The following is an 18670-nucleotide window of genomic DNA, read 5'->3' as shown; positions in this document are numbered from 1 at the left end:
ATTGTTCTCAGGATCCCCTGACTTGTGTCATTCTGAACACAATGTTTGGCCTATTGTAAGGCTCAGCTATGATGCGTGTGACAATCAGGCACAGTTCTACCGACCCCAAGGCCAGGCTCTACACTCGAGGATATATCTTGTACATATGACCTAATTTTAATCCTCATAAACAATTCTACAATGAAAGACTCTAATGTTTGCCATACTTTACAGATAAGAAACCAGGGCCTGTGCCCAGGCCTTTCTTCCTCAGTGAGGGGAGTCAGGGGTGAGCAGTTAGCTCTTGGCCTGGTGCCCTCTCAGCTACAGATCACCCTTGCCGTGTCCTGTCCTCTCCGGGAGACTTGAAGGTTCTGCAGCTTGGAGAAAATTTCCACCCCTGATGTCGTGAAATCAGTATGGGGGTGGGTACCCCCAGAGCTGGCCCAGAGCCAGGCCAGGAGAGGGGCGTGAAGCTGGGCTCACCAGTCGAAGGAGTTGTTTATGGGGTGGGAGGCTCATAAAAAATAATGGGCTGGATTTATTGTCCCCGCCTTGAGGGCCATTCCGGACCGCACAGTGCCAGGACAGGCCCTCTCCAGTAGCACCATAAATCTCCCCACTAAGCAGGAGAGCTGTTTATTCCACCGCCCGCCGGGTCTGAGCAGGAGAACCTGCAATAACACATGTCTTGCTCAGCCCTTGGGCCTGCTGGTCCACCCCGGGCAGCGCTGGGGGGCCACTGCCGAGGCTGACGGCCTGCTCACACCATGTCCCCTCATTTTCAACAGGAACTTTCTAGCCATGCTACCCCAACACCCACAGCTGCCAGGGCACGTTAGGGCCTCTCAAGTCAAGGCCTGGTCCATCCAAGAAGCCAACAGGAGCCCAAGAACCAGGAATGTGGATAGGATCCTAAGCCCATCTGCAGTTGGGGTGTCTCGGGAGGGCTGTGGGTCTCCGTCCATTTGAGGCTGGGAGCAGGGGAGAGAGAATCAGCTTTGGCATCAGACATCCGGGCCCTAATTCTGAAGTGCTGCCTACAGAGTGGCACAGGGAAGCTATTTTGGCTCTGGTGATGGGGACAGTGGACTCCTCCAGAGCACCTTATGCTGGCTGTGGGCGTCAGGCAAACCCACAGGAGGGGGTGGGGCTGCCAAGCACACCTATGGTCTGAAACAGGACTGGGGGAAGGGTGACGGCCAGTCGGCCATGGGCAAGCGAGAGCAGGAGACAGAGCTGAAGACCAGTTGGGAGGAGGACCAAGGACAGCCTGGAGGAGGGTGGTGGGAGGGCCTAGGAATTTCAGACACAGGCTTCCCCAGAGGCTGCCCCTACAGTGAGATCTCCCCGCTCTCTGTCCTGATTCTGCACCCAAAACTCCTGAGCGGCCTGTGTCAAGGAGCTCCTCCCACTGCGGGCTTGCAGCGGTGGGCTCAGGACCCAGGGGCAGGGTGTGCTTGGTCTCCTGGAATACTTCTGAGCACAGCCCACCGGAGCGGGTATGAGGTACTAGACGTCACCCCCACTCACTTAGAAGCCTGAGTGCTGGTGGGAAGAAATACTTCTTTTTATTTTATTATTTATTTATTTATGAGACAGAGTCTTACTCTGTTGCTCTGGTTACAGTGCTGTGGTGTCATAGCTCCGAGCTACGGGCTCAAACTCAGGCTCAAGCGATCCCCTGCCTGAGCCTCCCGAGTAGCTGGGACTATAGGTGCTCATCACAACACCTGGCTAGTTTTTCATTTTTAGTAGAGATGGAGTCTCGCTCTTGCTCAGGCTGGTCTAGAACACCAAAGTCAAGCAATCTGCCTGTATCAGCCTCTCAGAGTGCTGGGATTACAGGTGTGAGCCACCGTGCTGGGCCGAAGCACTTGATTTTAAAGCCCACCATGCAGGAAGCATATGCTGTGATTTGAATGTGTCTGCCCCCTCCAAAATTCATGTTGAAGGTTTATCCCTGGTGCCACAGTATTAGAAGGCTCTGCTCTCATGGATGGATTCATGGCTTGTAACATGGCCAGAGAGACAAGGCAGGGCCTTTTGCCCTTCTGTCCTCTGCTGTGTGAGGACACAGCATGAGGCACCACACAAGAAGCAGAGAATAGCCCTCACTAGACATTGGCTCTCCCAGCGCCTTGATCTTACACTTCCAGCCTCCAGAACGGTGAGAGGTACATTTCTACTCTTGACACATTATCCTGCCTCAGCTATTTTGTTACAGCAGCAGAAATAGGCTAGGACAGCCTGCGATCTTCTGTGTGGACTGACAGAGTGAGCTCTCTCTCTAGCTCCCGTGTCCCCGGGGACGTATCTGCTGAGCCCTCCACGTGCTGACTGGTCAGGACCTGCTTCGGGTCTGTCTCTCCTGCAGCCTGTGGGCTCAGAAAGGATCTGCCCTGGCACAAAGTCCTACCCACGGAGGTGGATGAAGGGGCCTGGGGGGAGCAGTCAGAGGACAGGAAGGGTCCTGCCTTCTCTACCGCCCTAGTGTACCTACAGGGAGAGCTGACGCTCCAGGTGCTCCCAAGCTCCTGACTCCGGATGAAGCCCCAGTTCCTGAGCTTTTCCTCATTCCCACCAGTTGAGTGCCTGCAACAGACTCAGGACCCTGCCACTTCCCTCTCAGCCATCCTGGGCCAGCCATTAGGAGAGGGAGAAGAGGGAGGGTGGACACCTGTCCTTTGCTGGACACTTGAAATAGATAGGAAAGTAGATCCTCCAAGAGCCCCAGGTCACCAGACCCCAGAGATCCTTGTCATAAACAGAACAAGGCCCCACCTTGTCTACAGACACCTGCCACTAAAATATTCCATACCTATGTGACTTGAGTAACAGGCCTCTCTGAAGTGTAAATCTGAGTCAGACGGAGGGCTCAGCTGGGGGTGGGCCTGCCCTGCCTGTCACCGTCCTCCCAGCCATCCTGCTCTCTACCCAGGCTGCCCCAGGTGAGTTCAGATCCCGACAGCTGCCTGTGCGGCCTGTCCTACCCCTTGCATCCTCCCCGTGTCCAGCAGAGGCAAATGCGATCTTCTCAAAATGGGATCAGACACTTTGGGAACAATGTGACATTTCCTCTCATTTGCGTGTCTGTCACTGTGGCTGAGGCAGGATGGTAGTGAGAATCTGGTAAGGCTTCAGACAGGACAGTCCTCTGTGCAGACCCACAGGCTGTCACCAGATCAGTGCTGGTAAGAGGAGATATGATTGTGAACATCTCTGCTGATCATGATGAAATCAAAGCTATAGAAGCCCCTGAGAAAAAGGGTCTTGTTCTAACCCTGGCTGGAACACAGAGGTATGATCATAGCTCACTGCAGCCTCAAACGCTGGGGCTCAAGTGATCCTCCTGCCTCAGCCTCCTGAGTAGCTGGGACTACAGGTGTGCACCACCATAACTGGGTCATTTTTTTTTTGACTTTTTTAGAGATGGGGGTCTCACTATGTTGTCCAGGCTGGCCTCAAACGCCTAGGCTCAAGTGACCCTCCTGCCTCACCCTCTCAAATCACTGGGACTACAGAGGAGCCACCGCACCCAGGTTGCCAAGAGCATTTTCTCAGCTCAGTGTTGTACTGTAACTCTTAGGATGCTTGTTTACCATTTGATCCTCTTTTTGGACTGAAAGCTTGACAGGGGACCAAGCCTGGGAGCCTAGGGACTAGCTGAACACCTGGTACACGAGTGAATAAATGAATGAATGAGGGAATAAATGAAACAGTGACCTGTGGTCACATGGCAGGCCTTTTAGAGCCCTTTCTACTCCCAAACTGGCTCTGATCAGTCTGACAGAAAGGATTCTTCGTTGAAAGAAAAGGAGAAAGTTCCTCCAAGAGGCAATACCTTCGTGGATCATAAACATGACATAAGTTGAAAAAGAGAAGAACAGTGTGGCAGGGAGAGAAAGCACGGAGATACTGGCTCCTGGGCAGCCCAAGCTCATGGCTGACAGGGCAGTGGAGGCTGGGCCTCGGGCTGGATGGGTCCCTGGGCTGAGCGGGAGGAGAGTATGGGCTGTCATCGTGCCAGAACCAGCACGGGGAACACGGAAAGGAGGGAGACCAGCTGATCCCAATAGCTCTGGGTACCCACCACCCAGTGCATTGACAAAGGAGTAGTCTGTGCCTGTCCCCAAATCAGACCTGAGTTCTGAAGACCTGAAGAAATCAGTCGCCACCCCAGGACAGGTGCCCCACTTGACCACTTCCAAGCATTTCCCTGAGAGGCCTCTCACTCGCCAGAGGGACTCTCACACACAGCCCACTGTGCAGGGGCCACAAGGCCATGCAGAGAGCTGGGGCAGAGAACTTAATACGCCCAAACCCAGGGCTGGCGCCTGGGAAGTGGGGCCACTCAGAAGGCTAAGCCCCATGGCCAGGACCTGGGCTGACTCAGACCCAGCTCACGCATCCGGTTCTATCTAATCAAAACCAGTCTGTGTGCTTTGCTCCTGTTCAAGGGCAGGCTCCAAAGACTTGGACAGGCCTTCGCAAGAGTCAGGTTACATGAGGCTCTGGACCATCGGCTCTCCCAGGAGCCTTGGGAATCGGAAGTCACATGCAAAACAAGCTCAGTCTCAGCATCCCCAACATGCTATGATTTTGAGCTCCAACAATTGTTATTATAGTTGACACTAATGGTGGGCTCACAACAGACTGAAGCCCCCAGAGGCAGACAACCTCCTATCACCAGCTCTGCCCTCTTCTCCCTGACACATAGCCCGGAAGCCCTGGGATGCTGCTGCCTGTGCTCCGGGAGGTACGCAGGAGTTACCGGTTGCTTTTTAGATAGGTTTCATTGCCCAGATTTAAATATTAGGAGAGTCTATACAAAAACACTAAGGAGAAAAGGGACATTTTTAACCAACGTGCTGAGGCTAAGGCCTCCAAATGTGTATACTCTGGTTAAATCTGGCTTTCCAGGTTACTTAAAAAAAAAAAAATCAGGATCTGGCCACGTGGACCTTTGAGTGGGGTGAACCGTATGTGCTCAAGGTTCCATACAAATCCAGGTGTGGCACAATTCATTTGCTCCCAGCCCCTGAGGTACCCATGCTTCCCTAGAAATCCCTCACGCTCCCCTTGGACACCATCTTCCCACTTCTGTTCAACCAGCTTTCCATGGTTGTCCTCTACTTGAAATCTAAACTCCTGCTGCAGCCCAACTCCATGTCCTGCACTCCTCTGTCTGTCGTTCACTGTGCTCCTCTGTCCTGCTTTGCACAGGTGCCTGGCCCGTTCCCACCTCAGGGCCTTTGCACAGGCCCTGCCTGGTACACTCCCCCTCGGCTCTTTCTCATCATTCCATTTCAGCTCAGATGCGGTTTCCTCAGAGCGGCCTCCAGCTCTAGATGCTGTCTACTACTCCACCGTCTTTCTTTCTTTACGAGCTTCACTGCCATCTGAGACGTGAGCCCTGCAGTGAGTGTGCCCAGCTCTGCCACATCCTAGGCTCTGGCCTCCCCCACTAGCAGTCCGTCCCTAACGGAGGGAGTTGGTCCCCAGGCAGTGCTCAGCCCAGAGCAGCTTCAGGCCCTGCAGCAGCTCCTGCCATTGCACCCCACATCACCACTGACCCTGCCCTATTCCTCTGGTAGAAGCCAAGTTCACACGCTCCTTAGTACAGCAAATGTGTACCGGCCAAACTAGGACCTCGCGATAAACAGGCCACGGCTGCCATCCCACATGACTCTGGCCTCCCTTCCTGCATACGCTCCTCTTAACCAGCAGCCTCATGACTTCACTTGGAACCCTGCTTGCAGGGAAGCCGCTCTTCAGAGGACCAGAACACATACAACCTGGCAAGACGGAGGCTCAGGCCACCCTGGCCTTGGGACTTTCCAGCCAGCTGAGAGCAGTCAGCCCTTGAAATCCCATCTCCTGCCAGGACTCCTCCTCCCACCTGCACTCTCCCTCCCCATAAATCTGCTTCTTCCACAGCCCTGATGGGCTCAGAGTCTCATTTACACGATGAGCCTCCACCTTGGGCAGCTCTTCCCACAGTGCCACAGCTCAGAGGTCTCATGAGGAGCACAGTGAGCTCCGGACTGCCCCAGAGCGACCGGGTGGAGTCTGGATGGTCCTGCGTGAGTGTCCGGGAGCCTCAGAGCTGCGGTCACGGCCTTGGGAACCTGGCAATGCTGGGGATTTGCAGGCCCACCTGGTCTTTAAGGAAATCCCCAAACAAACGCTAAGTCTCTAAGGAGCCCATGAATGTATTTCCACATTATCACTCTGAGCTTTGTACTTTTAAAATGTTTTTGTCGTTACTTTCTCAGGAATGGTCTTCTACTAAAAATCATGTCAGGGTCCCCAGAGTGTCACCACACAGCCTCCCTGGACCCAGGGCACTTCATACCCAGGGTCTTGCCCATCCTCTGAACACCTTGCTGGGTCAATAACACATTCCCCATTTCTCAGATGAGGACGCTGGGATCAGAGCAGCTAGTGGAGCTGCCCGAGGAAGGGCTCCCGGCCAGGGAGAGGAACTGGATTCACCCCCTAATCCAGCTTACCAGGAGCCCATCCCGGGCCCTTTCTTCCCCCCCCCACCTCCCAGGCGAGCCCCTCCACAGGCCTCTGCTGGTGCCCCCTGCTTACAGGAGGCCTCTCCATGCCCTCGAGCCTCCAGCACCTCCTTCTGGCAAAGGCCAGTGGTGGGAGGGGCTTTGGGCAGGGCAGGGGGCCAACCTGGCCTCCTTCCTTTCATTCACCCATGGACCGCTCAGAACTCCTAGCTGGGCTCTAGCCTCTGCCCACATGGCTGCTCTGTGGCAGAACACAGCCCTGCCCTGGGAGTCTGTGTCCTGCCCTGGGAGTCTGCATCCTGCCATTATCTCAAGTAAGAGATGCCTTTGTGCCTTTGCAAACGCTGTTTGCTTTGCTTGGAAGCCCCTCTCCTCCAAGCACATGTGTCCTGGCTTCTGGCCAGCTCTTCCCCCACTTCATAGCTCTGATGTCCTGGTCCCAAACTCCAGAATTTGACCACTAATGCCCCGACACCAAGTACACTCACTGCTGGGCATGGTGGAGGCCAGTCTCCATCCCAGCCTGGGTCTGTCCCCTGTCTGGCCTGTACTCTAGCAGGTGGAGTGTCTTCCTGGGGCTTTCTGTACCTATCTAGGCTGGTGTGCCATCCTACCTGGCCTCCAGAGGATAGCAGGCTCCTGACCACAAGGACCCTCTGCTGGTTAGGGACCCAGTTAACACAAAACAGCTGTTGGTGCTGCCAGAGTCACAGAAATGGGGACACTGGCATGCAGCCTGGGTAGACCTTGAGATGGCCCAGAGAAGTGGACCATAGGAAATGAGAACCCACTCTTCCTGGCCACAGTCAGCCCATAACCCAGAAAGGGAAACAGCTTTTCTGGTCACACCTGCCACTTGTGGCCCCACCTTGTCTCCACACAAACATGAGAACACCAACTCGGTGCAGCGGGCAGAGGCAAGGGGCTGGAGGGACTCGCGTGCAGATCCAGCCCCACGAGCACGACATAGGTATTTAGGCCACTGCCAGGACCCCCTGCCCTGACCCTGAGGGGCCTTGGCATCAAGACGCAGACATGGGGTTGCCGGGGGTGCCCATTTCTTTGTAGGGGACAGCCTGGACAGCCCACACTCACCATTGGAGCGGTGGATGCAGGTGTGCTGGTTGTCACTGAGGAAAAAGCCACTGTGGCACTGACACTCGTAGCTGCCCATGGCATTGACACAGATCTGCTGGCAGCCACCATTGTTGTCCTGACACTCGTCCACATCTGTGAGAGGAGGAGGTGAAGAGAGAAGTTAGAAGTGAGGAGGGACGGGCTACGGGGGACTGGGGGCAATGATTCTCCCCAGAAGGCCCTGAAGGGGCCCCAGAGGGACACCGTGCCCTGGTCTGCAGGGGCACCCTACACTAGTGCTCCACCATGCTGGACACAGTGCTCCTCCCCAAGGGGACTGCCAGAAGTGGCCAGTCACCATGGCTGCAATGCCAGGAGATCCTGTTTCTGGAGTGCCTAGCACTGCTCTAAGCATCTCACCTGCATTAACTCCTTGGATCCCTCAGCAAACTTGTAAGTCAGATCCCGGTATCAGCCCATTTTATAGATGAGGAAACGGAGGTAGAGAGGTAAAGTTGATTGTTGGAGGTCCCACATATAGTACGTGACAGGAGTTAAAGCTGGTGGTCTGACTCTCAAACCTGGGCTCTCACTGATGGTCCCAGACTTTCCCTCTCCAGGAAGACAGAGCAGCCCATACCACCTCCCCCCATTGCACCAGCTACTCTCCCCCCAGAAGCCTCACCAGCCAGCCCCACCACCTCCTCCTTCAGCCATCTCAGCCAGCAGCATAAGACCTGGGTGCCAGAGGCTGCAGGATAAGGCAACATCCAAGGTTTTGTGTCCTCCAAACTGATCCACAAGCCTGGGGATGGGAGGTTTTTTAAAAGATCCTGCCCTCTGGCTGCCGAGAGAGGCATGGAAGGCTGCCTGGAGGTCTTTCCCACTCTGCAGCGGAGATAGACCTCTGGGATGACACTGGGTTTTGACCAGAGGCCACTGGCACCAAAGGTGCTATTGGCTGAAGAGTCTTTATGGAGCTCTGGTCTTGAGCAGACAGCAAGATCAGACAGCATGTTTCAGTTAGAGTCACAACCCTACTCTGCCAGTTTGTTTCATGGAAGAAGGGCTTCTTGAACTTCAACGCTCCATGACCATATTGTTGTTTTAATAGGCAAATCCATAAAACCACAAAGGCAGTATGAGCTACTGGCTGTTCCTGGGCAATCCCCGGCCTTGAACACACACACACACACACACACACATGCACGTGCACACACACTCTTTGGCACTGAGCTTTTTTTTTTTATACAGTTCTTTTTAGTACCGACATCATTTACTATTTGGACCAGAAAGATGTGGAAAGGTAAAGTCAGGCAGAGTGACCTATAGTGAACCAGGAGACTCAGCTAGGGAACCATCTCAGCGGGGTCCTATTTAGGCTCACGGACAGCAGACCACTTTACCACCCAGGAGACTGCGTGGCTGCCTTTGAGGCCAACTGTGAGGTCTTTATTCTCTTGCAACCTCAAATGTCTCTGTGCAGCAGGCGGAGAAGGGAGGCCACCAGCAGTTACAACTAAAATGGTAAAGGTGGCTCTTGCTGAGAGGAGCCATGTGATCAACCTCTCCCCTAGTCTGCTGAGGGGATGCCTGGATGTACAGACAGGGGTTATTCTGAGTACGCTTCTCCACTCAGCAAAGTCTTGGTCATAGCTCCCTAAAGGCCCAGGGCCAATGTCACCTCTGCTGGGGGGAGCCCTGAGGCGTGGCTAGTATCTGCTTGGGAGGATTCGTTCCCAGGCTGCATTGGACCACAAAAGCGCCGTGTCCTATTCATCCTCCTGAAAACACACATCGACAGCACGTGGGTGTTTATTAGGTGCCAGGCTCCCTGCATCCTCCCAGCAGCCTGTGCGGTCCATCGGGCTACCGACTCCACTTTATAGGTGGGGACATGAGGCAGAGAGCTGAAGGAACCGGAGCAGTCACACAGCGGGTGCTGTGGGCCCCGTGCTGAGCTGGGTGTGCCTGAGTGTTCAGCCTAATGTTGTGCAGAACTGGCCACTCCCAACAGGAGGGGGAGTCTGGCTGTCAACTTGAGCACGTGCAGGTGAGCCCCCCGTGCAACCTGCCTCATAGCCAGCACCAAGAATGACCCAGCATTCCTGGAGTTAGTCCCACCTCTGGCCCCAGAAGATCCTGCAGAGGCACCTATGTCCACTTTTTTTTTTTTAGACAGTCTCACTCTGTCACCCTAGGTAGAGTGCAGTGATGTCATAGCTCACAACAACCTCAAACTCTTGGGCTTAAGCAATCCTCCTGCCTCAGCCTCCCAAGTAGCTGGGACTACAGGCAACTGCCACTATACCAGGTTAATTTTTCTGTTTTTAGTAGAGATGGGATGGGGTCTTGCTCTTGTGGGCTGGTCTTGAACTCCTGAGCTCAAGCAATCTACCTGTCTTGGCCTCCCAGAGTACTGGGATTACAGGTGTGAGCCACTGTGCCTGCCCTACCTACACCCACTCGACCTCATCATCAAGTGTGTGCCACAGGCAGCTGTCCCCAGACTCAGTCTAGTCCCTCTCAAACCAGAACCACTGCCCTTCCTCCTGTGGTTCTCAACCTCTTTGCTCTGCACCCTGGCTTCGCAACCCTAGCAAACAAAACACATACAGATCCTCAAATGCTGAATTCATGGTAAAGAAATGCTACCTCGACCCTGCCACAAATAAGCTCCCTGGTGCCACCCATCTGCAGCTAGCTGGCCTGGCCCAGCTCCTCACTTCTTTGAAAGCTACGAACCAGAGGGCAGTTGACATAAAGCATCTACAAACCCTTGATGGCCTGGCAGGGTGGCTGGGCCTTGGGACAGGGCTATTTACACTAGTGGGGAACAATGACTCACCAACGCTTATGAATAATTGGAAACAAATGCCAGGCCATGTAAACATTTCTTTTCCCCACTCCCCAATGACAAAGCCCAAGATTAAGTACGCTGGAAGAGGGGGCTGCCCCTCTACACCATTTTTCCACTGTAGCCCCAACTCAGGCCTCCCCTTTTCTCCCCCACCACCCCACCCCCAAGCAGAGTGGGGGGAACAAACCCCTCTGAGCAGCCTGAGGCTGCTACCCACATCTCTAAGGGCCAGACTAGGGACTTGGGGCTCCACTCATATTCCTTTGTACCTCTGTGTCTCCAGCCCTCCAAACAGGACCCATGGTAAGGTGTGACGAGTGTCCACCTGGGGCAATTAGGCCAATGAGGCAGCTGCCCATGAGCCCAGGACAGAATGGATTCATTTGGAGGCCCTGCCCAGGCCTGGCTATAGAAAATAGCCCCTCGGCCCTCTCCAAGTTGTGGGTCAAGTCTAGCACACTCTGCCCATGGTCCCCCAGTACTTGGCATACTCCGTTGGGAGATGTGCCCTCATGGCAGGAAGGGAGTGAGACGCCCTGAGTTCTGCCCCATTCTGCCCTGTAGCCTACTGGTTGTGCCTAGACCTTGTCCACAGGAAGTGCTCCCAGAGCTTCAGGGAACCCTCTTGGAGTGCCCGTGGCACGCGCAGACCTATTTCTGGCCCGTGGAACTGGCTGCTCTGTACGCTGACGTGTGCCACATGGCCAGCCCTGGGCCTGCACACAGCAATGAGTGCCCAGGCTGGCTGGGTGGGGCACAGGTGCTCAAGTGGCTCCACACTCGCCATGTTATTATCACACCTGGGTCTCAGATGAGAACACTAAGGCCCAGAGAGAGGAAGAGATGCGCCCAAAGCTATAAAAAAAAAGCAGAGGGGGTTTGAAGCCCAGGAAGTCCCAATTCTCACTCTACCCTCATGTGACTCAGTTAGTCTGAATGAGGACACCGCAGGCCCAATCATGGTGGTAGGGTGGAGCTACCCAGGCATTCCTCCTTATAACCCTCTCCAACCTCTCCAAAACCCAGTGCCAAGCTCCCTCCTCTGTGTAATCTTCCCCGTGCCCAGCGGAATTCAGTCCACTCTGGCTTCCAGACCCTGCTCTGCGTGGACCAGAGGGCTGGGTTTCCTGTCCCTGCTCTGGAGTGAGGACAGCCCTAAGACTCCTTTATATACCTACTTCTAGCAGAGGGCTGGGCTGTGAGAGGGTGCTCAAGGGCCAAACTAGGTGGTACACACAGTGCTAGGGAGCTCCTACCCCCTGGAGGCCAGGCCAGTAGGGCATAGCACTGTGGGGTCCCCCAGGCAGCCTGCCCACCTCTCTGGCTACTCTCTGGTGTGCGTGCACACCTTCTTCTGAATAGCCTGCCCCACTCCCACCATCCAGACTCAAGTTCTTCTGGCCCTTTTAAATTCACCGGAAATATCTTTGTTCTTCACTCCATAGACACAAAGCACCTAATATGTGCTACGCTTGCAGTAAGCTGCCAGCGACACCAGGGAGCACGCTGGTTAAGTCCCTGCCCTCATTAAGCTGTTGTGTATTGGAGCAGGGCACAAGATAGGAGGCTTCCTGGAAGAGGTGGTGTGGGCATGGGGCTGAGGAGAGCAGGGAGACTTACAACCTGAGGCTGGAGGAGCCTGGAGGAGCCTGGAGGAGCAGGTGTTCTGAGAACAAATGCAGGGCAGAGCCCAGCTGGGTAAGGGCCTGTGCCCAGTCCAACAAGACAGGTGTTCTGGAATGGACTAGGGAGGAGTGGCTGGCTGGGTCCTGAGTGCTGGGCTAAGATGAGTAGGACAGCTGGGCCTGAGAGTAGAAGGGAGTGTAGAGTTAGGCTCTTGCTGCCCTGTGGCCTGTACCCTGTCCCAGGGAGACCCCATAGGGCTCTCCAAAACTCAGCTTCCAGGCAAGCCCCCACACTAGTCCAGCTGGCAGAGGAGACAGCCCTTACAGAAGACATCTATGCCGCCTGATAAACAGGGGCTGAGCCTGTGTGCTGAGGGCCCTGAAGCGGCCTGTTTCCAATCCAGGATCACTAAGAGGACCCCAGGAGGGGTGGGGGGAGTTTCTGAATCCTGCTGACAGCTCACGGCCCTTCATCTTTATTTATGATCACAGTTCCGTGTCCCCAGAAGGCAGGGAGCTTGCTGACTAGCACAGGGGTCTAGAAAAGAGGTGTCATGGGTTCTGGGGCAGACTCTAGGTACCAGAGTCTAGGACAGGGGTCCTCAAACTGCGGCCCGCGGGCCACATGAGGCGGTGTGATTGTATTTGGTTTTGTTTTGTTTTGTTTTACTTCAAAATAAGATATGTGCAGTGTGCATAGGAATTTGTTCATAGTTTTTTTATTTTAAACTATAGTCCGGCCCTGCAATGGTCTGAGGGACAGTGAATTGGCCCCCTGTTTAAAACGTTTGAGGATGCCTGGTCTAGGGGATCCTCTCCACTGGCAAGAGACTGGAAGGATGCCGAGCGGAGAGTGGACCGTCCAGGTCCAGCTCTGTGAGGTCTTTCACTGCTGCCTTGACCAGCATGGTCATCCTCGGGGTGAACGTGCTCCCTCCTTTAATGCATCTGTGATTGTGTGAATGCTGGGGCCCCTAACTCATCTGGACCAGGGGCGGGGCAGACAAGGGTGCTGGGAAGGGACCTTGGCTAGTCCCTGCCTCAGGAGGCAGCTGACGGGGTTGGGTGACACCCAAAGAAATAGATGATTCCCATGGATCATAGAGTCCACGCATCTGTGATCTATGTGGGATCAGAGATGCGTGGACTCCCCGAAGGCTGCTCCCGCTGGGCAGAGAGTTCTCTAATGAGAACAAATGTTCAGCCAGCAGAGCTGGGGAGGGCAGAGGTGGGAAGAAGGGAGGGAGACAAAGAAGGCTGAGTACTTGGAGGGTGAAAGGGGCCTCACCCTACCCAGCCATCCAGACCTGAGAGCCCTCCTGTCCTTGAAGTGCCGCCCTCTGACCAAGGTGGGGGCTTCTACTCCCTACACTGTGGCATAACCCTGGGAGGTGCCTGGGTCTCTAGGCCTCCTCCCTCCCTCCCGATCCCTTCTCCATGGCAGCAGCCACTGTGACAACTCTAGTTGGAGCAGGACATTGCATCTTGGCACGAAAGTTCAAGTCCCAGTGGGGTCTCTGGGACCCCCGTGGTGCGCTGCATGAGCACAACTCTGACTGCCAGGTTGGGGTGGTGGCCCTCAGCTGTAACTCTTGCCCACTTCCATTCAGGGTGTCCCTCCTTGTGGGCACAGGCCATGTCTCCCTGCAGCTGCTAAGGGGTCATGACTGGGATGGGGCTCATACACTGTGACTCACATGGTTGTTTTCCAGCAAGAAGGGTTTCCAGAGCTGATGCCCCAGGCTGTAGGTCGCTCAGCTTCCGAAAGGCCTGGTTGGCCTGTGAGGTCTGCTTTTTGGCCCAAGGTGTTGATGTTTGTTTTCATTAATAGCTGGTTGTTTGTCCTACTTTGAACCAAGAATCCGGGTTTGCAGTTATTTGTAAGAACAAAAATTACTTCTGGATCCAGCTTCGATGGCTTTGTGTTTCCCATGAATGTTTCACAATTTGAAACAGACTCTGCCTGGACGCCACCCATGTTTCCATGGCTGTCAAGAGCCTACTGTGCATCAGGCCTTGCATTGGCTCTGTCGCCCCAGCTCCCAGCAAGGGTCTGCAGACAGAGGCAGAGGCCCCTGGCCCATCTTAGGAACCAGATCAAACTCCAGCAACACTGAGTGCTCCCACCTGGTCCCTGAGGGCCGTGGCCCCAGCCCTCCCCTGGCTCCTTTCAGAAGGGTGGCTTAGGCAGAAAAGCCTCTTGGCTATCTAGCGGCTCTTGCAAAATTGCATTTGATGAGTTAAGTGTAAATAAATGAGAACCAGATGGATTAGATTTTGGGTAAAACACACATGGGTCCTACAGCATTGGGGCCTGGGTTCTGCTGGATCCAGACACTCCTGAGCTGTCAAGAGCTGCTGGCATAGGCAGACGGGAAGCAGACTGGGGTCTCCTGGGCCCTGTCTGCTTCCTGGACTGGGCATCAGCTGGAGCCTTGCCTGGGGCTCCTGACTCCCCAGAAGGCCAGCTGTGTGCAGAAGACACAGGGTCAATGGCTGTAGCCCCCTGGGCAGGGCCTGTGTCCAAGGCACATGGATGGTGAGGTCTGCTTGGCCGAGCAGCAGGCCCCTGCTCACACAAAGGTCCAGTGGGCCAGTCCAGGAGAGGCCGAGCTCTGCTGGAGCCTACTGGCCATCAGGGCCTGCTCGCCATGCACCCCCTCCTGAACTCTGCCTCCCCCACAGCAGCACATCGCTGAGGAAGGGCAGTCTGGTGCCAAAGGCAGACTGCTGACCACTCGTCCTTGGGATGGTCTGCATCATGCTGCCCTGTGACACTACCTATGGGACCTGGCTCTTGCCCCACATGTCCCACCAGATGGGGTACAGGATTCAGTGAGGTCAACCTGCTCTGTGACCTTGGGCAGGTCACTTAACCATTTTGGACCTTGGTTTCCTGTTCTGTAAAACAGCTGACAGCACCTGAGGTGTTTGGGGGAATTAAGAGAAACGATGGAGGCAAAGCAGTGGGCACAGCGCCCAGCACATGCGACACGCAGCCGCAAGCACCGCAGGGAATCGCCAGTGTGAATATGATCTGGGGACAGCAAGTCCCTTCCCAACTGAACGGCAGCAACAAATCACGCTGGAACGGAAGGCTCAGGCTCCGGCCTCTGTGTGCAGCAGCTCTGCAGCTCCTTACTCTGCTCCCTCCCGACCACACTTCCGGTCCACTCACCACCTGGCCGTCCTTCTCTGGGGGACCCCAGCTAAAAGGTGCTCAAAGCTGGCCCAGAGCTGGACACAGAGCTGTGTACATGGTCTGTTCCGAGGGAGAGGCTCTGCACATGCCACGTCTTTTATTTCTCGATACTTTTTAATCGAGATGGAATTCACACAGCATAACCTTAATGTGCACATGCCTCAGTGGTTTTTAGTATGTTCACTGTCTTGTGCAACCATCCCACTGTCTAAATTCCAGAATATTTCCATCACTTTGAAAAGAAGCCCCAGGCCCACTCTCATCTAATACTAACTCCTCCTTCCCTCCCTGCCGGCCCCTGGCAACCGCAGTCTACTTTATGTCCTCCTGGGTTTGCCTACTCTGGATATGTTGCGTAAACAGAATCATATCATACTTGGCATTTTGTGACTGGCTTCTTTTACTTAGCAAGTGTTTTGAGCTTCATCTGTATACACACATGTTAGTACTTCACTCCTCTTTATGGCTGAATAATATTCCATTGTATGAACAGACATTCACCAGCTGGTAGGCAGCTGGGCTGTACGAATGATGCCGTGAGCATTCACGCAGAAGCTTTTGTGTGGACTCTGCCTTTACTTCTCTTGGGTACACACCTGCCAGTATCAGCAGTAGATCACATGATGGTTTCAATTTGCATTTCCCAAAGTGCTAATGATGTCCAGCATCTCTTCATGGGCTTAGTGGCCATTTGTGTGTCTTCTTTGGAGAAATGTTTATTCAAATCCTTGGCCCATTTTTAAATGTGTTGTCTTGAGTTGTCAGAGTTCTTTTTATGTCCCAGACACTGGACCCACAGCAGATGTGACTGACACATACTTTCTCCCAGGCTGTAGGGACCCCTCTTCCTTCACAGCAGCCTTGGGCAACACTAGCTCCCTGCTCTGTGCCGGTGCGGGGACCAGGTCCGTGGAGGCTTGGGTTCCCCTTGGGCTCTGCCTTTCCCCCATCTACATCCTGTTCCTGGAAGATTTAACCCTGCCCCATGGCTTCACCAGTATACACTTGCCAATGCCACCCCAAACCTCAGGCCTCTCTGCTTCATCATCCTCCAAACTCGGTCATCAACAGCAGACACAGTGCTCAGGCAGTTTGTAACTGTTTGCACGCGGGGAGCCTCAGTAAGTGGGTGCAGCTCAGCATGTCCTCTTGCTTTGCTGGGAACTTCACTTATATGAGGGCCGAAGTCTTCCACTACGGAGAAGCTATTCGAGGTGCAGGCAGTGGGTGGAGAGGGAGGGGCCTGGAGACCCAGAGGGATCCCTGACTGAAGGTCACCTCGCTGACTTCTATCTAGGCCACTTGGGCAAGACCAGCTCCCCCTCTAACCTCTAAAGCAGCAGTTCTCAACCTGTGGGTCACGACCCACAGGAACTGCATTAAAGGGCCTCGGCATTAGGAAGGTTGAGAACCACTGCTCTAATGCGTGGGCAGGGGAGGAGGCCGCCGATCCCCTTCCTGTGGCAGGCATTTTTCCGGCAGTATCTCATTTAACCTTGGCCCAGGGCGGAAGCAGCCTGCCTGTGGTCCCCAGCCCTTGAGGGACAGAGCTGGGATGGAAGCCGGAGGCTTTCATCTCCGCCCTCAGGCCTCGGACAGCACAGCTGTGAGCATGACCCTGGCTGGACATCTGTGGGAGGTACTCAAGTTTTTAAAAATCTCTTTTGATGGGGGTAAGAATGGAAGACTGGAGAGAAGAAAGGAGGAAAACGAAACAAACAAATCACAGAACCAAAGTGAGAAGCTCTAAGAAAAGAGGATAGAGGCTCTGACAGGATTCTCACTGAACAGCTGCAGAACTGAAGCAGGCCAGCTGGAGGTGATTACCTGCCCTGGCAAGGGAGTCCCTTCCTTGCATAATAAAAACTCCCCTGAACCAAGGAGGGGCCCTGGAGCTCCCCACGACTCCCCAGTTGACATGACTCCCTCCTCTGACCAGTCCATCCCACGTGACTCTACCCAAGTTGATCAATTTCTTTGCAGCATAAATTCCCCAGTCTCAGTACTATTTGGAATTCTGAACCTTTAGGCATTAATTCTTCCCAGTGAAACTTGGTGATCTCTCCCACCTTCCAGCACTGTGAGCGTGAAATCCAAGCCTTTCTACTTGCCAGGCTGCTCTGGCTTTCTGTTCTCTTCCTCCTCCTCCCCTGTACCCTCCACTCACACACCAGTCCCCTCTGGAGAGGTCTCGGGGAGTGCGAGGGCCCTCAGCACACCTGACTGCAGCCACACCCTGGCCCAGGCATTTGGCCTCCTGCCTGTGTCCTGTGTGTTTCTTAACTGGGCCCAGCTGTCCCTCACTGGCAGGCTCTGGGGTGGGTCATTCGACAACACTCAGGAACACTTTGTGTCATTAGAGTTGGCACCTCTGAGGAAGCGGCCGACGGAGGGTCGTAAGAGGGCAGACGGGGACTGACTGTGGGCACCAGGGAGCTTTGTGGAAAGGGGGCACTTGAACTTGGCTGAAGCACCAGGGTGACCACACACTTCCCCATGGCCAACCCCAACCTCTCCAGTCTTGCGCCTGTGGCCACTTTCTTTCCACCTTTTTGTACCCCACTGTCCCCCAGCCCCCGTCTACAATCCTATCTGGGGAAGCCTTTCCCATCTCTAGGCTCTGCACATGCTATTCCTGTCTCCTAAAATGTAAAATGTCCCCCTCTCCCCCCACCTCCACCATTCCAGAAGGGCGAGTGGCCCACCTGCCCCGTCCCTCTGCACACACATCTGGTGTGAATTACACAAAGGATGCCATTTCGAGAGCATTTCTGCACGTGGCCTGGGAGCTCCCTGAGGATGAGAAGTCACATCCAACTGAACTCAGAACCCCAGACCTGGCAGAAATGGGCACTCAGGGGGCACGTCCTGACAGAGAGGAGTCTGGGCGCTTTCACTGTACCTACCAGACTGCCTGCTGGCTCCCCATGTCCTGAGTTTTGGTGACATTTCCACATTTCGGTGACAAGATTATGTAGCAACAGTGAAGAAAGTGCCGCGGGCCCAGCAGCACAGCAGCATCAATGTGAAGATCATGACCGTGTAAAGCTCTGCCCAAACCCATACAGCATCGGACACGGACACCCGGACATGGAAACTATTGATCTACTGAGGTGGTGAGGTGGTGGGGGGTTGTTTTCTGCCTTTTCTCTTGTTTTCTCTGTTTCTGTAGAATTATTACATGTGTGGAAGATGGATAAATAAACAGACATTTGCAACTCAGTCTAAGCCTGGCTGGCCCAGCTGCAGGGATAGCAGAGTGCAGGGAGGGGGCTCTGCCCAGGGCCCCAGAGAAGAGGCACAGACAGAAGAACTAGAGTGCTGGGACAGGGAGGGGAACGGGATGTGCAAAGGCCCTGAGGGCGTGGGGCACCTGGGCACAGGTTTAGTATTTAGTCTG

General features: G+C 54.6%; 1 protein-coding gene across 3 annotated transcripts in view; it reads right to left on the bottom strand.

Moving 5' to 3' along the window:
* The window catches only part of SCUBE1 (signal peptide, CUB domain and EGF like domain containing 1), a 120926-nt gene that overhangs the window by 69838 nt on the left and 32418 nt on the right, over positions 1–18670 (bottom strand). For all 3 annotated transcript variants that reach the window (XM_053585699.1, XM_053585700.1, XM_053585701.1), the window contains exon 4: positions 7602–7736. In XM_053585699.1, the coding sequence (XP_053441674.1) occupies positions 7602–7736 (135 nt within the window). The remainder of the gene's footprint in view (positions 1–7601; positions 7737–18670) is intronic.

The sequence above is a fragment of the Nycticebus coucang genome, chromosome 3 (assembly GCF_027406575.1).
Source record: "Nycticebus coucang isolate mNycCou1 chromosome 3, mNycCou1.pri, whole genome shotgun sequence".
Lineage (NCBI taxonomy): Eukaryota > Metazoa > Chordata > Mammalia > Primates > Lorisidae > Nycticebus > Nycticebus coucang.
The sequence above is the reverse complement of the archived record's forward strand: the minus strand, read 5'-3'. Positions and strand labels throughout refer to the sequence as shown.